At 42.6% G+C, this 18,636-nt stretch overlaps 1 protein-coding gene across 11 annotated transcripts in view; it reads left to right on the top strand.

Annotated features, from left to right (window-relative positions):
• TRRAP (transformation/transcription domain associated protein) overlaps positions 1 to 18,636 on the top strand; it is a 155,550-nt gene that overhangs the window by 31,583 nt on the left and 105,331 nt on the right. For all 11 annotated transcript variants that reach the window (XM_075132690.1, XM_075132691.1, XM_075132689.1 and 8 more), the window contains 10 exons: positions 273 to 473; positions 4,118 to 4,269; positions 7,126 to 7,325; positions 8,213 to 8,430; positions 8,569 to 8,766; positions 9,423 to 9,683; positions 11,704 to 11,865; positions 14,587 to 14,683; positions 16,373 to 16,494; positions 18,320 to 18,490. In XM_075132690.1, the coding sequence (XP_074988791.1) occupies positions 273 to 473; positions 4,118 to 4,269; positions 7,126 to 7,325; positions 8,213 to 8,430; positions 8,569 to 8,766; positions 9,423 to 9,683; positions 11,704 to 11,865; positions 14,587 to 14,683; positions 16,373 to 16,494; positions 18,320 to 18,490 (1,782 nt within the window). The remainder of the gene's footprint in view (positions 1 to 272; positions 474 to 4,117; positions 4,270 to 7,125; positions 7,326 to 8,212; positions 8,431 to 8,568; positions 8,767 to 9,422; positions 9,684 to 11,703; positions 11,866 to 14,586; positions 14,684 to 16,372; positions 16,495 to 18,319; positions 18,491 to 18,636) is intronic.

The following is an 18,636-nucleotide window of genomic DNA, read 5'->3' as shown; positions in this document are numbered from 1 at the left end:
TTGAGCACTGTACCGTTTCTTTGTTATATTGAGAAAAGCTAATACTGCTTTTCAGAACCAGAAGTAAAAGACCAGCTGCTTAAATACAACATAATGGAAACATTTGATTTTTCAAAAAGAGGAAATTCTTGTAATGTCTGGTAAGCTATTGGAGGGAGAGAGAGAGAGAGAAATAAATTTATCTTATATAGAAATGTGCAGGTTTAATTATTAATATTTTGAAGCAACACTTCTCTAAATATAGCACACTTAAACATTTAAATTATCTGTAGGCTTTATGGCGTACATTACGCAATCCTGCTGACAGCATTTCTCATGTGGCTTATCGTGTCCTTGGTAAATTTGGTGGAAGTAACAGGAAGATGTTAAAGGAATCCCAGAAACTACAATACATAGTTACGGAAATTCAAGGACCCAGTATTACAGTAGAGTTTTCAGACTGTAAAGCCTCTATTCAGCTTCCAATGGAAAAGGTAAGCTGACACTTTTTTCCTCGTCAGTTTCCTTCCAGTAAAGTTTCTGCACTGTTAATATTTGCTTATGAAAGATCCTCATTAAAACTCCTAGTACATAGGACATCAGTGATGAATTGTTGATGTCCTTAAACACATTTTTATTGAATTTATTATATAAGTGGCATAATGGATTCCTGATGCATTTAGCAGGGTTTATATTTTTTTCAAACGCAAGGAAAACAATGAAAGGATTATTTTAATTTATACCATTATATCTGGCCAAAGAGTTCATACTTAAATTATTATTTCTTGGCCCATAAATCAGTTCTTCATTAGCAAATAAAAATCAATTCAGGTGTTTTCGGGACACTTCCTGACTTTCATTGCCTTCTGATACATAAAATTGCACAGGGAAAAAAAGCCAATAAGTAATAAGTTTGCAATAAGTAATTAAGAGAGAGAGCTGTTGGTATTTTGCCTAAGATTCACTGGAATTCCCTTACAATTGGGGGTGATCCAGCGTTGCTGGAGTTGGACAATTTGTTGAACATCTTGTACCATTCTTTTGGCATGCAAAACTAGTTCAAGTTTGGCAACTGTTTTTTAGTTCCCTTCTAATTTTGAACCCTATTTTACCCCAAAGGAGAGTCAAAAAAACCAAACAACCCTAAGTCTGTATTAGATTTTGAAGACAGGAAAATGCCCGAAGCTTGGTTGGCACAAGTGGGGTGCCCTCTCTATGTGTATACTGTGCGGTTTTTTTCTTATTATTTTTCTCTCCCAATTCTCATAGTTTTGTATGGTTGGCTCAGGAGCTGAGAACTGGAACCTTCTGGTTTCTTTTCCTGCTGTTTTTTTAAATAGTAGAACCACACTAATATTAATGTAACTGCTTGAGATTTGAATGTGTACCAACCTCACTAATGCTGATTTCTGTCTAGCCTTCTAGAAAGCTGAATTTGCGTGGTATCTAAAGGCTTTCATGTTTCACAGCTGTTTCTTCAATTACATGGAGCACTGGTCAACTTCTTAGAGTTGACCAGGAAACAAAACCATTTACAGTACGCTTAACTGGTGCTGAAAGTTAATGCCGAATTTTAGAAAATTTTGGAATGAGCTGAAAACATAAGAAATCCATCTTTCCTTTTAGTGCCCTGATGAGAAAAGTTCCACTTCAGTGGTCTGTGATAACTCATTGTTCTTTTGATTGAGACCTTGATAAGATTGCTTAAAAGATGATAGAGCAGCTAGTTAAATTCAGTAGATGAAAAGATGATTTTCCTTAGAAAGAATCAAAATATCCCTTTGTATGTAGCAAAAGGTCTCCAAAGGTCATTTTTATCTACCTAATCTCATATTAACTGTTTAAGCATGGATGATTAGGTTTCATTTTACAATCAGTTAAGCAATGAAATTTCTTATTTCATGCCCCCCAAATGAATTTTCCACATGGGTCACATTTGATGCATGTCTGTCTTATATTTGGGTGTGCTTTTCCATTTCAGGGGAGGATGTAATGTAATGTATGTGCACTTGTAAAGATTTAACTATAAAATATATAAGGCCTGGTCTTAAGAGACAACTTCAAGTATCCTCAAATGTCTTGTGTACAGTTCTTCTTTTGGCGGAAGACAGATTGCCATTAAATAAATAGTGTTTGGATCTGTTAGCAGTTGCTTAATGCAGGTTTTATAATGTATGATGTAAAAACTTTTTGTATTGGGTGGAAAAAGGAACAAATCCTCTATGAAGAGAGACACATCACCTTCATATTAGTGTACATAACAAAATTCATGTGGTGGGGGTGGGGCTTAGGTGTTCGGAGTGTGGGAGGGGACAGAGGGTTGGGTGCAGGGGTCTGAGGGCTCCAGTTGGGGGTGTGGGCTCTGGGGTGAGGCTGGGGATGAGGGGCTCAGGTTTGGGGTGTAGAGGTGTGAGGGGCTCCGGGGTGGGGCCAGGGATGAGGGGTTTGGGGTGCAGGAAGGTGCTCTGGGGCTACGGCGGGGAGAGAGGACCCCCACCAGCCCTCTCTCCCCGCAGCAGCACCTGGGCTGTGGGGGAGAGGCACCTCTCCCTGCTGCGGGATCTCTGGGGCTGCAGGATAGCTGCCCCTCCCCCAGCCCCAGCCGGTGGGGAGATCTGCCCCAGCTGCTCCTGGGGCTGGGCCAAGGTTGGGCCAGGCTGCGCCTGGGGCTGGGCTGCCCCGGCTGTGGCGGGATCCAGGCTGATCTGGCTGCAGCTGAGTCCAGGTTGCTTGGGCTGCGTGCCCTCCCCCCCAAGCAGGTCCAGGGTTGGGGTGCAGGGGTCTGAGGGCTCCAGCTGGGGGTGCAGGCTCTGGTGTGGGATCGTGGATGGAGGGGCTGAGGGTGGGGGCTGGGGGTGTGGACTCTGGGGTGGGGCAGGGGATGGGGTGCAGGAGGGTGCTCTGGGACTATGGTGGGGAGAGAGGACTCCCCGCAGCAGCACCTGGGCTGGGGGGAGAGGCACCACTCCCTGCCACGGGATCTCTGGGGCTGCAGGATAGCTGCCCCAGCCCCAGCAGGTGGGGAGATCTGTCCCATTTGCGCCTGGGTACAGGCCAGTCTGGCTGGGCCTGGGGCTTGGCCAGCGTCGGGCCGGGCTACGCTGACCCAGGCCACAATGCCCAGACACAGCGGGATCCAGGCTGATGTGGCTGGGGCTGGGTCGCTCGGGCTGAGCCCCTCCCGGCAGGTGTGGGCCGCAGGCTGAGTTGGGTCTAGGGGAGGGGCACCCAGACCGCGGCAGGTTGGGAGTCTGGAGAGGGGTGCCCCTCCCTTGGCCGCGGCAGGTCCCTGGGCGGGTTCCCTGAGTGCCTGCGCTGCAGTGAATAGGCTGCTGCGCAGCCGTGCAGCTTATAGGGAATTCTCACGCACATTCACACTCACTCACACTGTATATCCAGCATATGTGGGAATTATGTGCAGTAAGTACGGCTGGAGGGAAGAGACAAAGTGTTTACATGGGGGAGTTGGGGAAGGAAGGAATAAATCTTCCATGAGTTTGGCCATGATGTAGAGCCCTGCAAATCTGTGCATATCCGCATCTGTGGATGTGGTTGTATTAATAGACTCACAGAAGATTAGGGTTGAAAGAGACCTCAGGAGGTCATCTAGTACAACCCCCTGCTCAAAGTAGGACCAACGCCAACTAAATCATCCCACCCAGGGCTTTGTGAAGCTGGGCCTTAAAAACCTCTAAGGATGGAGATTCCAGCACCTTCCTAGGTAACCATCTTTTTACCATCTTTGCGTATCAGGTGCAGATCCAAATTTTTACATTTGCACAGGGATCTAACAGTAAGATAGGCTGTTGGTGCGGGTGCACATGCCGATTCTATATAGTAGGTGGAATGCGGATCGCAGGTAATTGTTGTGGTTGTGGATTACATGTTTGTATCCGTGCAGAGCTCTACCACGATGTACTCAGAGCTTCCCATTCACATGAAACCAGGATAAACATAACAATTTCAAGTTCAGTCAAGCCTATGTACATTATGCAAAATTTGACATTTGTAATGTGAAGAGGTTTAAAAAGAAGCAGAAGTAGTATTTAAATGACTCAGGTACCCTTACAAGCTTATTTATTATAAGGCAACATGATTAACCAGTGCTCAGTTGATGATGTCTTATTTTTCGTTGCAGGCAATTGAGACTGCTCTGGACTGCTTGAAGAGTGCTAACACAGAGCCATATTATCGGAGGCAGGCTTGGGAAGTGATCAAGTGTTTCTTGGTAGCCATGATGAGCCTGGATGATAATAAACATGCTTTATACCAGCTCCTTGCACATCCCAAGTATGATGATCCTTTAAAGCATTTATATTTATGTAAAATGTGAACTGTAGAATAGTGTAATTTTGAGGCAAAAATTAATTGAGTCTATACAATACATGTCCACTGTGGGATTGTTACCTGCAGTTTGCTTTCTGATACTTAATCCTGTTATTGTTTTAAATGTCCAAAGCCAGGGGCCTACCTTCTCTTGAGGGACAGTTCTAGAATTTTGCTTTATTTACCATAGATGATGGATGTTAGTTTTTTGACACTTCTTCCTTACCCAAAGCCAAAAAAAAAAAAAAAAAAAAAAAGGCGGGGTGGGGGGGAGACTGGAGGATCAGTTTAGTAAGTTAGGAGATGATTTAAGACAATACATGTGTCCTATCGGTGAATTGTTGGTTGGAATATTCCAGAATTTTGAGATTCAGAATTCTAGATAATGGTCAAAGCACTATAGAGAATTTATCTGTTCCTTCTAATATCCTTTCTTAGTGATTAAGCATTTTAAAGTGATTTTCGTACAATAATATCTTAAACTGTCAACACTTTGCCACACAGAAGAGTTATTCTTTTCAGAAAGCTGGGTAAATTTTTGGTGCTATGTAAATTCTTTAATATGGAAACAGATTTTTGTTCTGGTTTCAATATAACAGGTCTTCCTGGCAGTCCAGAAACCTCTCTTCTTGCACCTTGCCTAATCTCTGCCTCCATGTGGCAGCTTGCATGCTCATACCCTTCTCCCTTCCCTCTCCTCCCCACTCTTCTCCTCCCACATCCAATTTCTGTCCAAGATAGCCATGTACTTGGAACCCAGAACAGAGATGGCTGAATCTGAGTTCATGTTTAAGGTAGAGGAGGATACTAGAGGTTGACATAGATCTGTCTACACCTGTAATAGTATGTAGGGTACCTGTAACTACACACCACAATGAGGGGCAGGCTGCGTCCACTCTCACTGTGGTGTGTAGATACATGTGGCAGTGAAAGTCTGGCAGGCATGGGAGGAAGTTGGCGGGAAGGCTCCGGCAGCGGGGAGCTGCCAAAGCCTTTCCCTGCTGCCTTCCTTCTCCCAGAGACTTTCACTATGACGAGGAAAGGCTGTGCTGGTGGGGAGATGCAGGAGCCTTTTCTCAGTGAAGTAAAAAGCTCCAGCAGCTGCCCTCTAGCAAAGCCTTCGCTCACCTCGGTGAAAGGCTCTAGGAGGAGGGAGGCAGCAGGACACTACACTGCTAAAAATAGCAGAGTAGGCATGGGAGTTATAGCTCTCTACATGCCCAAGCCGTGTAGGGTATGTACTCTAAGGCAGTGGTTCTCAAACTAGGGCTGCCGCCTGTTCAGGGAAAGCCCCTGGCGGGCTGGGCCGGTTTGTTTACCTGCCGCGTCCGCAGATTCGGCCGATCGCAGCTCCCACTGGCTGTGGTTTGCCGCTCCAGGCCAATGGGGGCTGCAGGAAGGGTGGCTAGCACATCCCTCGGCCCGTGCCGCTTCCCGCAGCCCCCATTGGCCTGGAGTGGTGAACCGCGGCCAGTGGGAGCTGCGATTGGCCGAACCTGCAGACGCGGCAGGTAAACAAACTGGCCCGGCCTGCCAGGGGCTTTCCCTGAACAAGCAGCGGCCCGAGTTTGAGAACAACTGCTCTGAGGTTCAGGTGTGAAGGTCACTCTGCTTTACTCTTTGTGTCTAAGTTCTGCCTCAGCATCTACACTGCTGTTTATATCCATCCTGGCCTGGTGCTGTTTCTGTATTCCACGTGCAGCTGCAAATGTAGACATACCAAAGGGGTAGATGATGGAAGGTGAATCAGATGATAGCTAGGAATGGGGCCAGAGTCCTCAAACAATCTCCTACCTAGTAATCTGTATGCTAAGACAATCCCTTCCCCATTATGTGTGCCCACTTTCTGCACCTCCTGGGAAAAGTTTCCTCCCAGCTGTGTCAGATTTGCCCTTCTTCTTTCTTCTCCATAGTTGCCAAACAAAACCCTGATGTTTGCTTTCTTTTCTCTTCCCTTAGGAGTCCTAATGGAAGGTTTCCTATTAGGGGGCTGCTTAACTCTTATTTAATATTTTTCTATGCAATTTAAAAATAAAACTGTTTTTGTCCTGGACACAAGCCTGAGTGGAAAAAGCAGTGTAGTTAGACATTCAATCAGTGTGTTCCATGGAAATATAAAACCTTTTTAAAGTTGATCTTGGAAAATACTAGGTATTTGCCTGAGCTAGGATTTGTTAAATTAAGCAGTTGCTTTTCTAGGTTTTAAACTTAAACTACTTTCACTAATCATGGATAATAAAATCGTTGCATTAAAGTTACTTTTGCCATCTGTGTGCATATTGTATATGTTACATTGATTCCCTCAGCAAATAATAAGTAGCTAAAAACCACGATTTTTTATTTTTATAATGATGTAATACATTCATGTCAAATCTAAAATATAACTTTTAAAAAGTCTATTTGGACTTCGAAGCAAATAGGTTTTATTGGGCAGTGAATTAATAGATAAATAACATTTCAGACCTTAAAGATCAAAATCAAATGTCATCTTACTTAATAAAATAAAAGTGTGAAAATATCAGAAATGCCATTCTGTAATTGAATTCCAGTATGATGCCTGTATACATATTATTTGGAATGCGTGTGGCCTCTTCTCAACCACTGGCTTTAAATGTTCATGATGAAATTGAGCCATCCATCATGTTGCCAGTGGTTGCCAAAATTTAAAATGGATTAAATAAACTGATCTAGCTTTATCAGAATGGTGGAGTGGGGGTTATAAGTCAGAAACAAACTGTAAATTAAGTCCTTGATGGTCATGATTGAACTGTTGGTATGGTAGTTTAGGGTTATAATATAGATATAATTTTGTCTTTTCAGCTTTACTGAGAAATCCATACCCAATGTAATTATTTCACATCGGTACAAAGCACAGGATACTCCTGCCCGTAAAACATTTGAACAGGCATTGACAGGTGCATTCATGTCAGCAGTCATCAAAGATCTGCGACCCAGTGCTCTGCCTTTTGTAGCCAGCCTGATTCGCCATTACACAATGGTGGCAGTAGCTCAGCAATGTGGTGAGTAAATACAGAATAGAAATTGCATGAACTGCCAGGGGATAGGACAAGAAGGTTTTTAGTCTTTTGCAATAAATTATTGCATAAAAAAGGCATAAAATTGAAGTTTGGTACATTAAGTTCTTAGTTTGGTTTCTTAATTATATTATTGTTACAACACCTATTTGAATATGCTTACTCTTTCTCTTCTGTTACTTAACTGTTTCAGTTTTTAAAAAATAGTTTTGTAAGCCATACTTACAAAGTTGTACCTTAATTATATTTTTAAAATCAAACACTGTGAAATGTGCACAAGTTATAACTAAACAGACCACTTTTGAAAACTATGAGCTATATATATCTCTGATATCAATGGATGTAGAATGCATTTATAACCTTAAATGCAAAATTTTTGTTCTAGGCTTTCCACCTCCTCCCTCCCCCCATGTTGGGATTTGGGAACATTTTCTTTTGTTTTCTTTTAATTTTTGAAGGACCAGAAAAGGAATTGTGTAAATAACGAAGAGTAATTTTTCACTTATAAAATGTAACTTAATAATCTTGGTTTGTGCTTTTTTATATAGTTCAAGTGATTGGAAAAAAAAATTCTGTAAGCATATATCTCTTCAAGATACTTAAATGTAATTTTATTTTAATATTCTTAGTTTTAGTTTACTTTCATAGTGAAGTACATAGTCACTTAATTAAAGGCAAGAGAACATTTCAATTTTTTTCTTTTAAAAACTAAAAAAAACTATGACAATCCATTTACATGCAAATAGCCAGAATTTTCACTAGTTTTGCGATGCACTGATCAGAGAAGATAGGAAGATCTAATTTAAAGACTGTTAATGCTGACGGATCCATTTCTCTCCTTCTCTACCACCCTTCCCCCCCATAAATTGTAGGCCCTTTTTTGCTGCAGTGCTATCAGGTTGGAAGCCAGCCCAGCACAGCCATGTTTCACAGTGAAGAAAACGGATCAAAAGGAATGGATCCTTTGGTACTTATTGATGCCATAGCCATCTGTATGGCATATGAGGAGAAGGAGCTCTGCAAGATAGGGGAAGTGGCTCTGGCTGTGATATTCGATGTTGCAAGCATTATTCTGGGTTCAAAGGAAAGGGTAATATAATCTTTAATTGTTTAGTTTTAGCCCGTTTAATAGTGCTCTTGAACTCTTTAAAACTGGGAATAGGATGTGTTGATTGAATTAAATAATAAATCATTGACAGGTCTCTTTTTTTATTATTATTATTTTTAGGCTTGTCAGCTTCCTTTGTTTTCATACATTGTGGAGCGTTTATGTGCTTGCTGTTACGAACAAGCTTGGTATGCTAAACTAGGAGGTGTGGTGTCAATTAAATTCCTCATGGAACGATTGCCTCTCATTTGGGTCCTCCAGAACCAGCAGACTTTCCTCAAGGCACTGCTATTTGTCATGATGGACCTAACTGGAGAGGTATTTAATGTATGGATGATTTCAATGAGTGTTTGGGAAATTGTGGAACTTCATATGTTAAATTTATACAAACTAAACTCTTGCTAATCTGAGTTTTATTACTTCACAGTTTAGTATACCTGTAACAGTTGTTGAGAATGTGTTCGTCTTTTTATTTGAACCTAGTGAAGATCTCAAGCACATTGGGTCAAATTTAGCTCTGGTTTTATTGGATACAACTCCACTGAAGTTGTTGGAATTGCACCTCCTTACCTCTGAGTTAAATTTGACCTATAGACTTTTAATCAACAAAATAAATTAAATATGCTGTGGACAAACATTACTTTTCTACTTCTGGTAAAATGTGTATCTTGCTACCGATCAGTTTTAATGTAGTTCTTGTTTAGTAGTAGATGCTTAGAGAATAGAGTTCTTGACCTTTTTTGAAACCTAAATTGTTCACTAGCCAAGCTATCAGGGTGTTCTTGCTTTAGGATTTCATTTATGAAATTGCATAGCACTCTACTTTGCTATCTTTGGATGAAAGGTGGAAAAGGTTAAAAAGGTGTGTTAACTTTTTAAATTTCTAGCAGAACAGCCATTCATAACTGAACATAGTGTTTGTAAAGGTCTCTAATCTGCATAACAGCAGCACTAACAAATCCATGACTTCTTAGGTTTCCAATGGAGCTGTTGCTATGGCAAAGACCACACTAGAACAGCTTTTGATTAGATGTGCCACTCCTTTAAAAGATGAAGAAAAAACAGAAGAAATCCTAGCAGCACAGGAAAAGTCTTTCCATCATGTGACACATGACCTGGTTCGAGAAGTAACCTCTCCAAACTCCACTGTAAGAAAGCAAGCCATGCATTCATTGCAAGTGCTTGCACAGGTCACTGGGAAAAGCGTTACTGTGATTATGGAGCCACATAAAGAGGTGAGGTTATCACTAAGGGGATTCATTGAGACACCAAAGTATGTTAAAATAACTTAAGGTTTTTGTTTTGCAAAATGTTTTTTGGAAGGGTTTTCATACTATTAAAACAAGCTCTAAAGTACTATTAATTCTGGATGTTTTTCATAAGGCTTTCACAGTAACAGTCCAGGGTAATAGCTTTCCACCTACTAATGTTCCAGTGGTGCAATGAGTCATTGAAGCTAACTTTCACTGAAGCCTACTTTTCAGGCTGTTTTTTTTCCCAGCTTATCTTCTGACATATCTTATGCAAGGAGGTGAGTTTTTAAGGGGTTGTCACTCCCCATAGGAAGGTGATAGCTGGTTTGCACAGTGTTTTGTGGTCTAATTTACAGTTCTAAAACTTCATGATTAAACTGAATATTTTAGTGCATTTTAAAAGCCTTTAATGCTGATCTGTGGTAACCAAAGAGGCAACCAGGCTGTGTAGGCTCACTGCTTGCGCCTACTTGGGGCTTGGCATAGCATGGCAGCTTGCTCTCTGCTGGGGTTTGCTGCTGCTGGCTGCCCCACTCTCTGGTGACTTGCTTCTTCCTCTGACTTAGCCTGCCAGCCAGGGTCACTTCAAATTCTCTCCCCTTTCAGGGTAGTCCATAAACAAAAAGCAAGGGGAATTAACACAAATAAACTGAGTTAGTAAGAGAGAGCAGGGAACGACTCCCTCTTAGGGTGTACCAGGATCAGGCAGTCTCTTTCCTCAGTGAGGGTTCTTCAAGCAGTGGTTGTTGGAAGTTCTTGCTGTCAATTGCCCTTTCCTGTTTTCTTCCCTGCTCTGCTGGTCTGCCCCCAAGTAGGCTGTTCTGCTTCTCTTTTAACTCCTCCAGCCTGTGCATGTGTGGAAGGGTGGAACTGGTTGAGCCCAGAGCAGGTCCTTAACCCTTTGTTCTCCAGTGTGGTTTGTATAGCCCATCACACAAGCCCAACCCAGCTTTGTTAGGTTTTATTGGTCTAAGCACATTTCAGAGTTGGACTGTTACTTGCATTTGTGTATATATAGTGTCTGGCTGTTAGGGCAGAATCAGTGAAATATATTTACTCTGGATAATTTAGTTCCTGAAATTGTAGCATAGACCTTGTCTCATCCTTCTGATACAAGCTGAAGACTGGATCTCATGTTACCCTCCCCACATATTCCAAACAGACTTTGCTGTACCTTTCCCTATCCACCCTCTCAGTGTTAAATTCTACAAAGTTTACATGCAGGCACAAATCACCTTTTTTGCCACTTAGCAGATAATGACATAGGATCCCTCAAAAATCTTGTAAAGTGGGCTTTCGATAGGCCAAAAGGATCTGCACAGGATCTCCTCTTACAACAAGAGACGTTCATATTGTAATTCAGACATGTAACTGGTATGACATTTAATAATGGCAATTTGTCAGAATTTCACAGGTAGATGGGGGTAGATAAGTGAGAATAAGAGGTTGATGTAATAATCCACCAGTAAATGAGTATTTCCATACTTTAACATTTTAGGATCTGACAGTATTCTATTTTGCGTGACCTAAAACATGTTTTATCCTTAAATCTTTGAGTTTTCTGTGACTTTCAGACATCTTTTTTTAAATATCTTCAGGGTTCTAGTAATGTTTTAAAAGAAAATAGTGATCCATTTACAGCCTTTACTATCTTGACAGTTTTTTGTCTAGGGTTGCGTTTTTAATGTTTACAGTTTTGTGTAGATCTTTTGTCTTTTCATATGAAACATGTAACAGTTACTGTTACTCATTTGGTCAGAAATAGTCATGATGACAAAAAGCTAATCATTCCATAAAAAACAAGAAAATATTAGTTAAAAATAGGACTATGTAATGGCATGTTAAGCAAATTATTATGAATGACATTGGCTCAAGGAAATCTTTTTCAACTCAGTGATTTCTAAACAGGTATTGTGAGAGAGCCATAATGAGATGGATATCCTCTTAATAGACTATTTATATAATCATGTATGCCTATAATCAAGACACTGTTATTTTGCAGGTTCTCCAAGACATGGTTCCTCCTAAAAAGCACTTACTTAGGCATCAGCCTGCAAATGCCCAGATTGGGCTCATGGAGGGGAACACATTTTGCACAACTCTGCAGCCCCGACTGTTTACAATGGATCTAAATGTTGTGGAACACAAGGTTTTCTACACAGAGGTACTTCCCTTTTTGTACATTCTGATATTTCAAACAGAAGGCATTTATATTATATCCTATAGCAATGATCTAAGCACTGACCATATAAGTAGGGACAATGGAAATAAACGTTCAGCATCTCTGTGCGTGCTGTATGTTGAGGCTAACCCTGCCATTTGTGGGTATCAGTATTTTCTGCTGAATTTAAGATTTCATTAAAAAAACAAAAAAACTTTTTGGTTCTCAATGAGAATATAACCTTTGAAATGTGAACTGGTGAAGGCTGTCCGCCTGCATCTGCAAATTAAAACAATAGCTTTGAGAAGTGTGGAGTGTTCTTAATGTCAGTGAGGTAGCAGTTTAACTGTCTCAGGCCTTGTTTACACACACTGTTCACACTGATTAACAAAATTGGTGCAACCCCCTAGCATATATGCAGTTATATTAATTTTAAAGTGTTTATTGGTTTAGTTTATACTGGTAACTGCTTTAACTGAATTGGTTATACATTTGTGTGTAGATCAGCCTTCAGTACTGCTTTCTGCTTTAGAAACATCCGGCTAATTTGCTTAGAGTGTAGCTGGATATTTTTTAAAAGGATGTTCCACTGAAATAAATTTGCAAGTTTAAAAATAAAGATAACTGAATGTTCTTGCGGAACTATGAGACCGTCCAGAAAACTGGGGACTTTCTCAATGTCTCAGGACTTACCTTAGTTTCAATATAATTGTCTAGCTGCCTGGTGATCCATTTCTTACTCTGCAATGCCCCAATACACTTCTTGCTTGTGAAAGGTCCCCGACACCAAACTTGCACCACCAGCCTGCCTCTCTATTGTGTGTCTAGACAGATGTGGCCCATATTTCCTCTTTACGATAGGGAAGAGAATTCAGGGCCTCTCTGCAGTGGAAGAGAGGAGGCTAAAAAGCCAAGTATAGTAAGTGGCACCCTTTTCCTCCTCTAGGTATTAAGTACTATCCTCTCACCTCCTTAGACCCTGCTTCGCTCAAGGACAAAACCCTCAGCCACCAAAAATATTTTCTGCTTTCTGAGTTTAACCTCTTTCCTCAGTCTGCAAAAACTCACTTGCATCTCCACAGTGGATTTTTTTTTTTTTTCCTTTGGCTTGAAGGACTTTTTGGAGACCATTAACCTACCTTGCTTTAGAGGTTGTTTCAGGTCATTGTGATTATCTACCTCTATAACCAGGGCCTATAGACAAACTCAGCAGTACACCTCTACCCTGATATAACACAGTCCTCAGGAGACAAAAAAAAATCTCACCGCGTTATAGGTGAGACCGCGTTATATTGAACTTGCTTTGGCCTCCCCCCCGGTTCCTTGTTCCCTGACCACCCCCTCCAGAGACCCCCATCCCTAATCACCCCCAGAACCCCACCCGCTACCCAACCCCCCTGCTCCCTGTCCCCTGACTGCTCCAGCCCCTATCCACACACCCTGCCCCTTGACAGGCACTCACCGGCAGCGGCAGGAAGTGGTGCGACGCGGCCCCAGCCTGCTCCATTCCGCCACCTCTGAGCTGCGGTGCTCCACTTCCTGCCGCCGGTGAATGTGGGGAGGTTGGGGAAGGGACGCCCTCCACGCTCACTGGCGGCGGGAAGCGGAGCGATGCGGCCCCAGCCCGCTCCGCTTTCCTTGCCCCGGCCCCATCCGTGTCGCTCGGGGGGCCTGGGGAAAGGTCCCGCACTCATCTGTGGTGGCAAGTGGAGCGCCGCGGCTGGGAGCTGGTGGAATGGAGCGGGCTGGGGCCGGGCTGCTCCGCTTCTGCTGGTGAGTGCAGGGGAGATCCCCTCCCCCGAGTGACACGGCTGGGGCCGGGGCGAGGGAAGCGGAGTGGGCTGCTCCCAGCCCCCCGCTAATCCTCTGGGACTGCGGGGCCCCCAAAAGTGCCCCCCCCAGCTACTGCCTCCCAGACCCTGGGGAGTGGGGGAGGGAGCCCCTGACCGCCCCCGAGACTCTCTGCCCCTTATCCAACCCCTCGTTCCCGGCCCGGCACCCTTAACACGCTGCTCAGAGCAGCATGTCAGAGCTTTACCACGTTGTACGTGAACCCACGTTATATCGGGTCGCGTTATATCGGGGTAGAGGTGTATCTCTACATCCTCCTGGCTTTGAGCATGAGACTCAGTCTAGGGAATGGAACATGATCTATTGATAAAGGTTGTCTCCTGGGAAAGAGCTAGGTAATGACCTAGTTCTTGTTCCTAGTTGAAAAAAATGATGCAGAGAGCAGGTCATATAAACCAGGTAGAGGAGTCATCATAATAATACCTAGCTGTTATATAGTGCTTTTCATCAGTAGAGCTCAAAGCATTTACAAAGGTTGTTAGTATCATTTATCACTTTACAGATAAGAAAACTGAGGCACAAAGTGGCGAAGCAGCTTGCTCACGATCACCTCAACAAGAGAGCCAGAAATAAAGCCCAAGTCTTCTGAATCCCAGTCCAGTAAACTAGTAAATTTAAAGCACTGAACCTATCCAGGGTTCTTAGAAATTGTGCAGGCTGACACTTTCAAGTATGGAATTGTGTACATCTTGTATTTTCACCCTCTTGTATGAAACTAATTGTTTGTCTGAAAATAACTTAAAGTAGCTAATGGCGAGAGCAGAGCTGTGTAGAGAGAATTATTGCCATGCTGAAAATGTGACTGGAAAGATTATTTCACAATAATCACTGGGCTAACCTCTCTTCCTTTTTTTCTTTTTTTTAAACTTTCAGCTGTTGAATTTGTGTGAGGCTGAAGATGCTGCCTTAATGAAATTACCCTGTTACAAAAGTCTTCCATCACTAGTACCTCTTCGAATTGCAGCCTTAAGTAAGTTAAAGCATGAAAATTTAGCTTGTGGTAGACAGACACTCTCCTTAAATAGCAGCAGGTGCTTTTGTAGATAATCTCAGCAGACTGAAGCCCTTGGAAGTTGTTCTTTCCAGATCATAGTTTGGGAGATAATGGTGGGGACAGCACATGGGAGCTCGTATTTCCATTGCTGTACCTGCTCTCTGGATGAACAGGGTTTAGTTTTCAAAGCTGTGAATCAGATAATTGTCACAAGTAGGGTTGCCGATTGTCTAATCACACAAAAGCAAAGACCCTTGCCATGCCCCTTCCTCAGGGTTCCGTCCCTTCCCCACCCCTTCTCCAAGGCCCTGCTCCCCCCCCTCCTCCCTGCATTGCTAGCTCTCTCCAACCCTCATTCAGTTTCACCGGACTGGAGAAGAGGTTTGGGGTGCGGGAGGGGATGTGGGCTCTGGGTTGGGGCCAAGGAGTTCAGAATGTGGGAGGGGGCTCCGGGCTGAGCCTGGGGCAGGGGGTTGGGGTGCAGGAGGGGTTGTGGGGAGCAGGCTCTGGAAGGGAGTTTGGGTGCAGGAGGGGGCTCAGGGATGGCTCAAGGGGTTGAGGCATGGGAGGGGGTTTGGTGTGCTGGCTCCAGCCGGGCAGCACTTACCTCAGACGGCTCCCGGTCAGTGGTGCAGTGGGGCTAAGGCAGGCTCCCTACCTGCCCTGGCTCTGTGCTGCTCTTGAAAGTGGCCGGTACGTCCCTGTGGCCTCTGGGTGGAGGTTGGGGAGGCTCCATGTGCTGCTTTTGCCTGCAGGCACCGACCCCTCAGCTCCCATTGGCTGCAGTTCCTGGCCAATGGGAGCTTCAAAGTCCATGCTCGGGGCGGAGGCAGCGTGCGGAAACCCTCTGTCCGCCACCTCCTCCCCTCCCACCCCCTCCAAGGGCTGCAGGGACCTGCTGGCCGCTTTTGAGAGCGGCATGGAGCGAGGGCAGGTAGGGAGCCTGCCTTACCTCAGTTGCACCACTGGATTTTTAGTAGCTTAAAATCTCCTGTTTTGGCTTCAGTAGCCTCCTGGAGATGGAGCCCAATTCTAGGAGACTCCCAGCTAAACCGGGAGGGTTGGCAACCCTAGTCACAAGCAATAAATGACATACATTCCAATGAGAGAGAGAACATGAAAATATGAAGCAAGCCGGGAGCTTCTATAGGCAGTAATGATCTCGAAAGTCTTTAATTCATGTGTGGCTTTATTGCCAGAATTAAAAGAGAGAAAATATACAAATGATCTGAAAATGAGGAACTATATGTTATATCCAACAATGTTACATTCTCACTCTGGATTAAAAAGAAATTATTAACAAGAAAGGAAAATACTGCTCTCTGTTAACATACTTATAACCTTATTGAAGTCAGTGTGATTGCATATGTTGGAGAGCAAAAGTTGGCTGACTGCTTATTCCAGTGACAATATTCCTCAGTTCAGTTAATTACAGTAATGATTTTTAGTTCCTAAGGATTAGAATGACTTCCTTGAATAGCACTCAGAAAATTTAAAATACTGTTAATAGTAACACCAGTCTTTTGTTCTTCTTGCAATGTCTGTTGCTTGTGGCAAAAATGTTAAAGCTGTAGCTGTCAGTAATTTCAGAATAAATAAAACAAATGGCCTTTCCTTTTGTATTTCAAGTTAACAAGAAACACAAAAATATTTTGATTTTTGCAGATGCTTTAGCTGCCTGTAATTACTTACCTCAGTCTAGAGAGAAAATCATTGCTGCACTTTTCAAGGCACTTAACTCAACAAATAATGAACTGCAGGAGGCGGGAGAGGCATGTATGAGAAAGGTTAGTGATATTAAAACAATGCTGCTTTGTGTGGGTAATTCTTTATGCTTTTCCCAAGAAGCAGTGTAACAAGGAAGCATTATTTCTAGTGGGATTAATGGCTGCTCGGTTTTTGTTAGGGCGGCAGCAGTATAATTAAGTTACTTTCATTGTTTCTATGAAGTATTTTTGGGGAGGATTTGAACTTGTCCATAAAAATTTCCTCTGGTGGAAACCAGGCATACAGGCTCTTAGCCAGGAAGCATATTTTTCTTTTGGACTAAATATATTCAGCTTGGTTATTTCAAAGTTTTATGGATGAGTCAAACTGCTCCCAATCAAAAAAATCAGCATTATGCTTCCCTTGTGCTGATATATTTCTAACATAGCTTTAATTAATAAAAAGATATGTAATTATTAATATTTAGTAAGTGTTTACTATTCATAGTCTGTATCTACTTCATAATGAGGAGCAGGCATTCGTAGCATATTGCACAAGATAAGTATTCACACCAATAATGTCAATGATCCACAGATTTGTAGGTTATGTGTATACTATGGATCAGATTCCTTCCTATGACAGTCTTTCTGTGGTGATGCCAGAGTTGGTTAAATATAGCTCCCTGATTGTGAGGGCTGGCCTGGCAACAATTAGAGCAGCTAAGAGGCTTAAATAACTTTTGCCATTGGTAGAGGATCATCTCCTCACCTGTTCTAAAGCCCTTTCTCTCTTCCCCTGTGGCGGGAGTGTGGCAGGAGTGTGGGGGTAGTTGGTGCAGGAGCTGCCTTCACCAGCTTCATGCTAGCAAGGTTTTCAGTTACACCAAAGGAAAGCTCTACTAGCCAACTGTGGCCAGATTCCAAGCCCTTTTCACTGTTGGGGAAGTGCAAAATGACCTTGGGATTTCAGCAGAGAATCTGGCCCTACAGCTTTAACTGAGTTTTTAACCAGTTACTGATATGGCTGGCCCTAAATATAGATTCTCCACAGTCCTTTCTTCAGTGGACTATGGCAGCTTGCAGTATGCAGCCTGTGGCATAAGAGAGCACACAGCTGTCTTCCTGTAAACTGTTGTGCATACCATTTTTTAATATAGGCAAAACCTCCAAACAGTGCTTGTGGATCTGATTTGGATGATTTTTTCCATCCTCAAGTTCCCTTTGCAGTAGGATATCCTAAAGAGTACTTCTGGTGCCCCTCTGTGTATCTTTTCTCTTATTGCTGTCACCTGCTAAGGCCTTATAGATTTGCAGCCCAAATTTTCCTGTAAAGCTCCTTTGAAATGCAGTTAGGCAACACGGATAGGTGGAGACACACACTGATGCTTGGTTTGTTGTGAAAAAAGCTGCTGTGTGTAAAAAAACTTAGCTGTGTTTATTATGACCAGGGTCCCAAACATGGGATTTTGCTTGTAACATAGTGCCTGCGTGTCTCTTACCTCTCAGTTAAGATCTTTTTCTTTTGCATTTTTAAAACTGCTGGTTAAATGAGAAGGAAATTAAATGAGTATATACTTCTTCCCCAGTCAGAATTTTATAACTCCACAGTTAACAGTAGTATTCTAGGAATAAAATCCTGTTAACTGAATCTCTTGTTTGCAGCACATTCCGTAAACTGAGCAATGTATCAGGATTAAACATTTTCTTCACGAGTCTCCATCCTGCCACCAAAAGCATTTTTTAAAACCAAACATTTGTTGAACCATTTGTTATTGTACAGCCATTTTATTGTGAACTTTAAAAATATGAAACCAGTTCTGCAGAGTTACTTTTTGTAAGTGTCTGTACAGAAGTAACTGAATTTTCTTTTATTTCTGTTGTGATTCCATGCTTTATTTCTTTGCAGTTCTTGGAAGGAGCTACAATAGAAGTAGATCAAATTCACACGCACATGAGACCATTGCTCATGATGTTGGGAGATTATCGAAGCTTGACATTGAATGTTGTGAACCGCCTGACTTCTGTCACTAGACTTTTTCCAAACTCCTTTAATGACAAGTTCTGTGATCAGATGATGGTAAGCCCAATCCTTTTATTTTTTTTTAAACCTTCCTAGAAGAACTCTCCTTTTAACTGACATCCATAAAAATTGAAGATTAAAAGAGCAGTTTAAGAGTCATTTAATGAATAGATTTGTACAAAAGGTTTCCATGCTTTACAATT

Source organism: Caretta caretta, chromosome 10 (assembly GCF_965140235.1).
Source record: "Caretta caretta isolate rCarCar2 chromosome 10, rCarCar1.hap1, whole genome shotgun sequence".
In the NCBI taxonomy this organism is placed as follows: Eukaryota; Metazoa; Chordata; order Testudines; family Cheloniidae; genus Caretta; species Caretta caretta.
The sequence above is the reverse complement of the archived record's forward strand: the minus strand, read 5'-3'. Positions and strand labels throughout refer to the sequence as shown.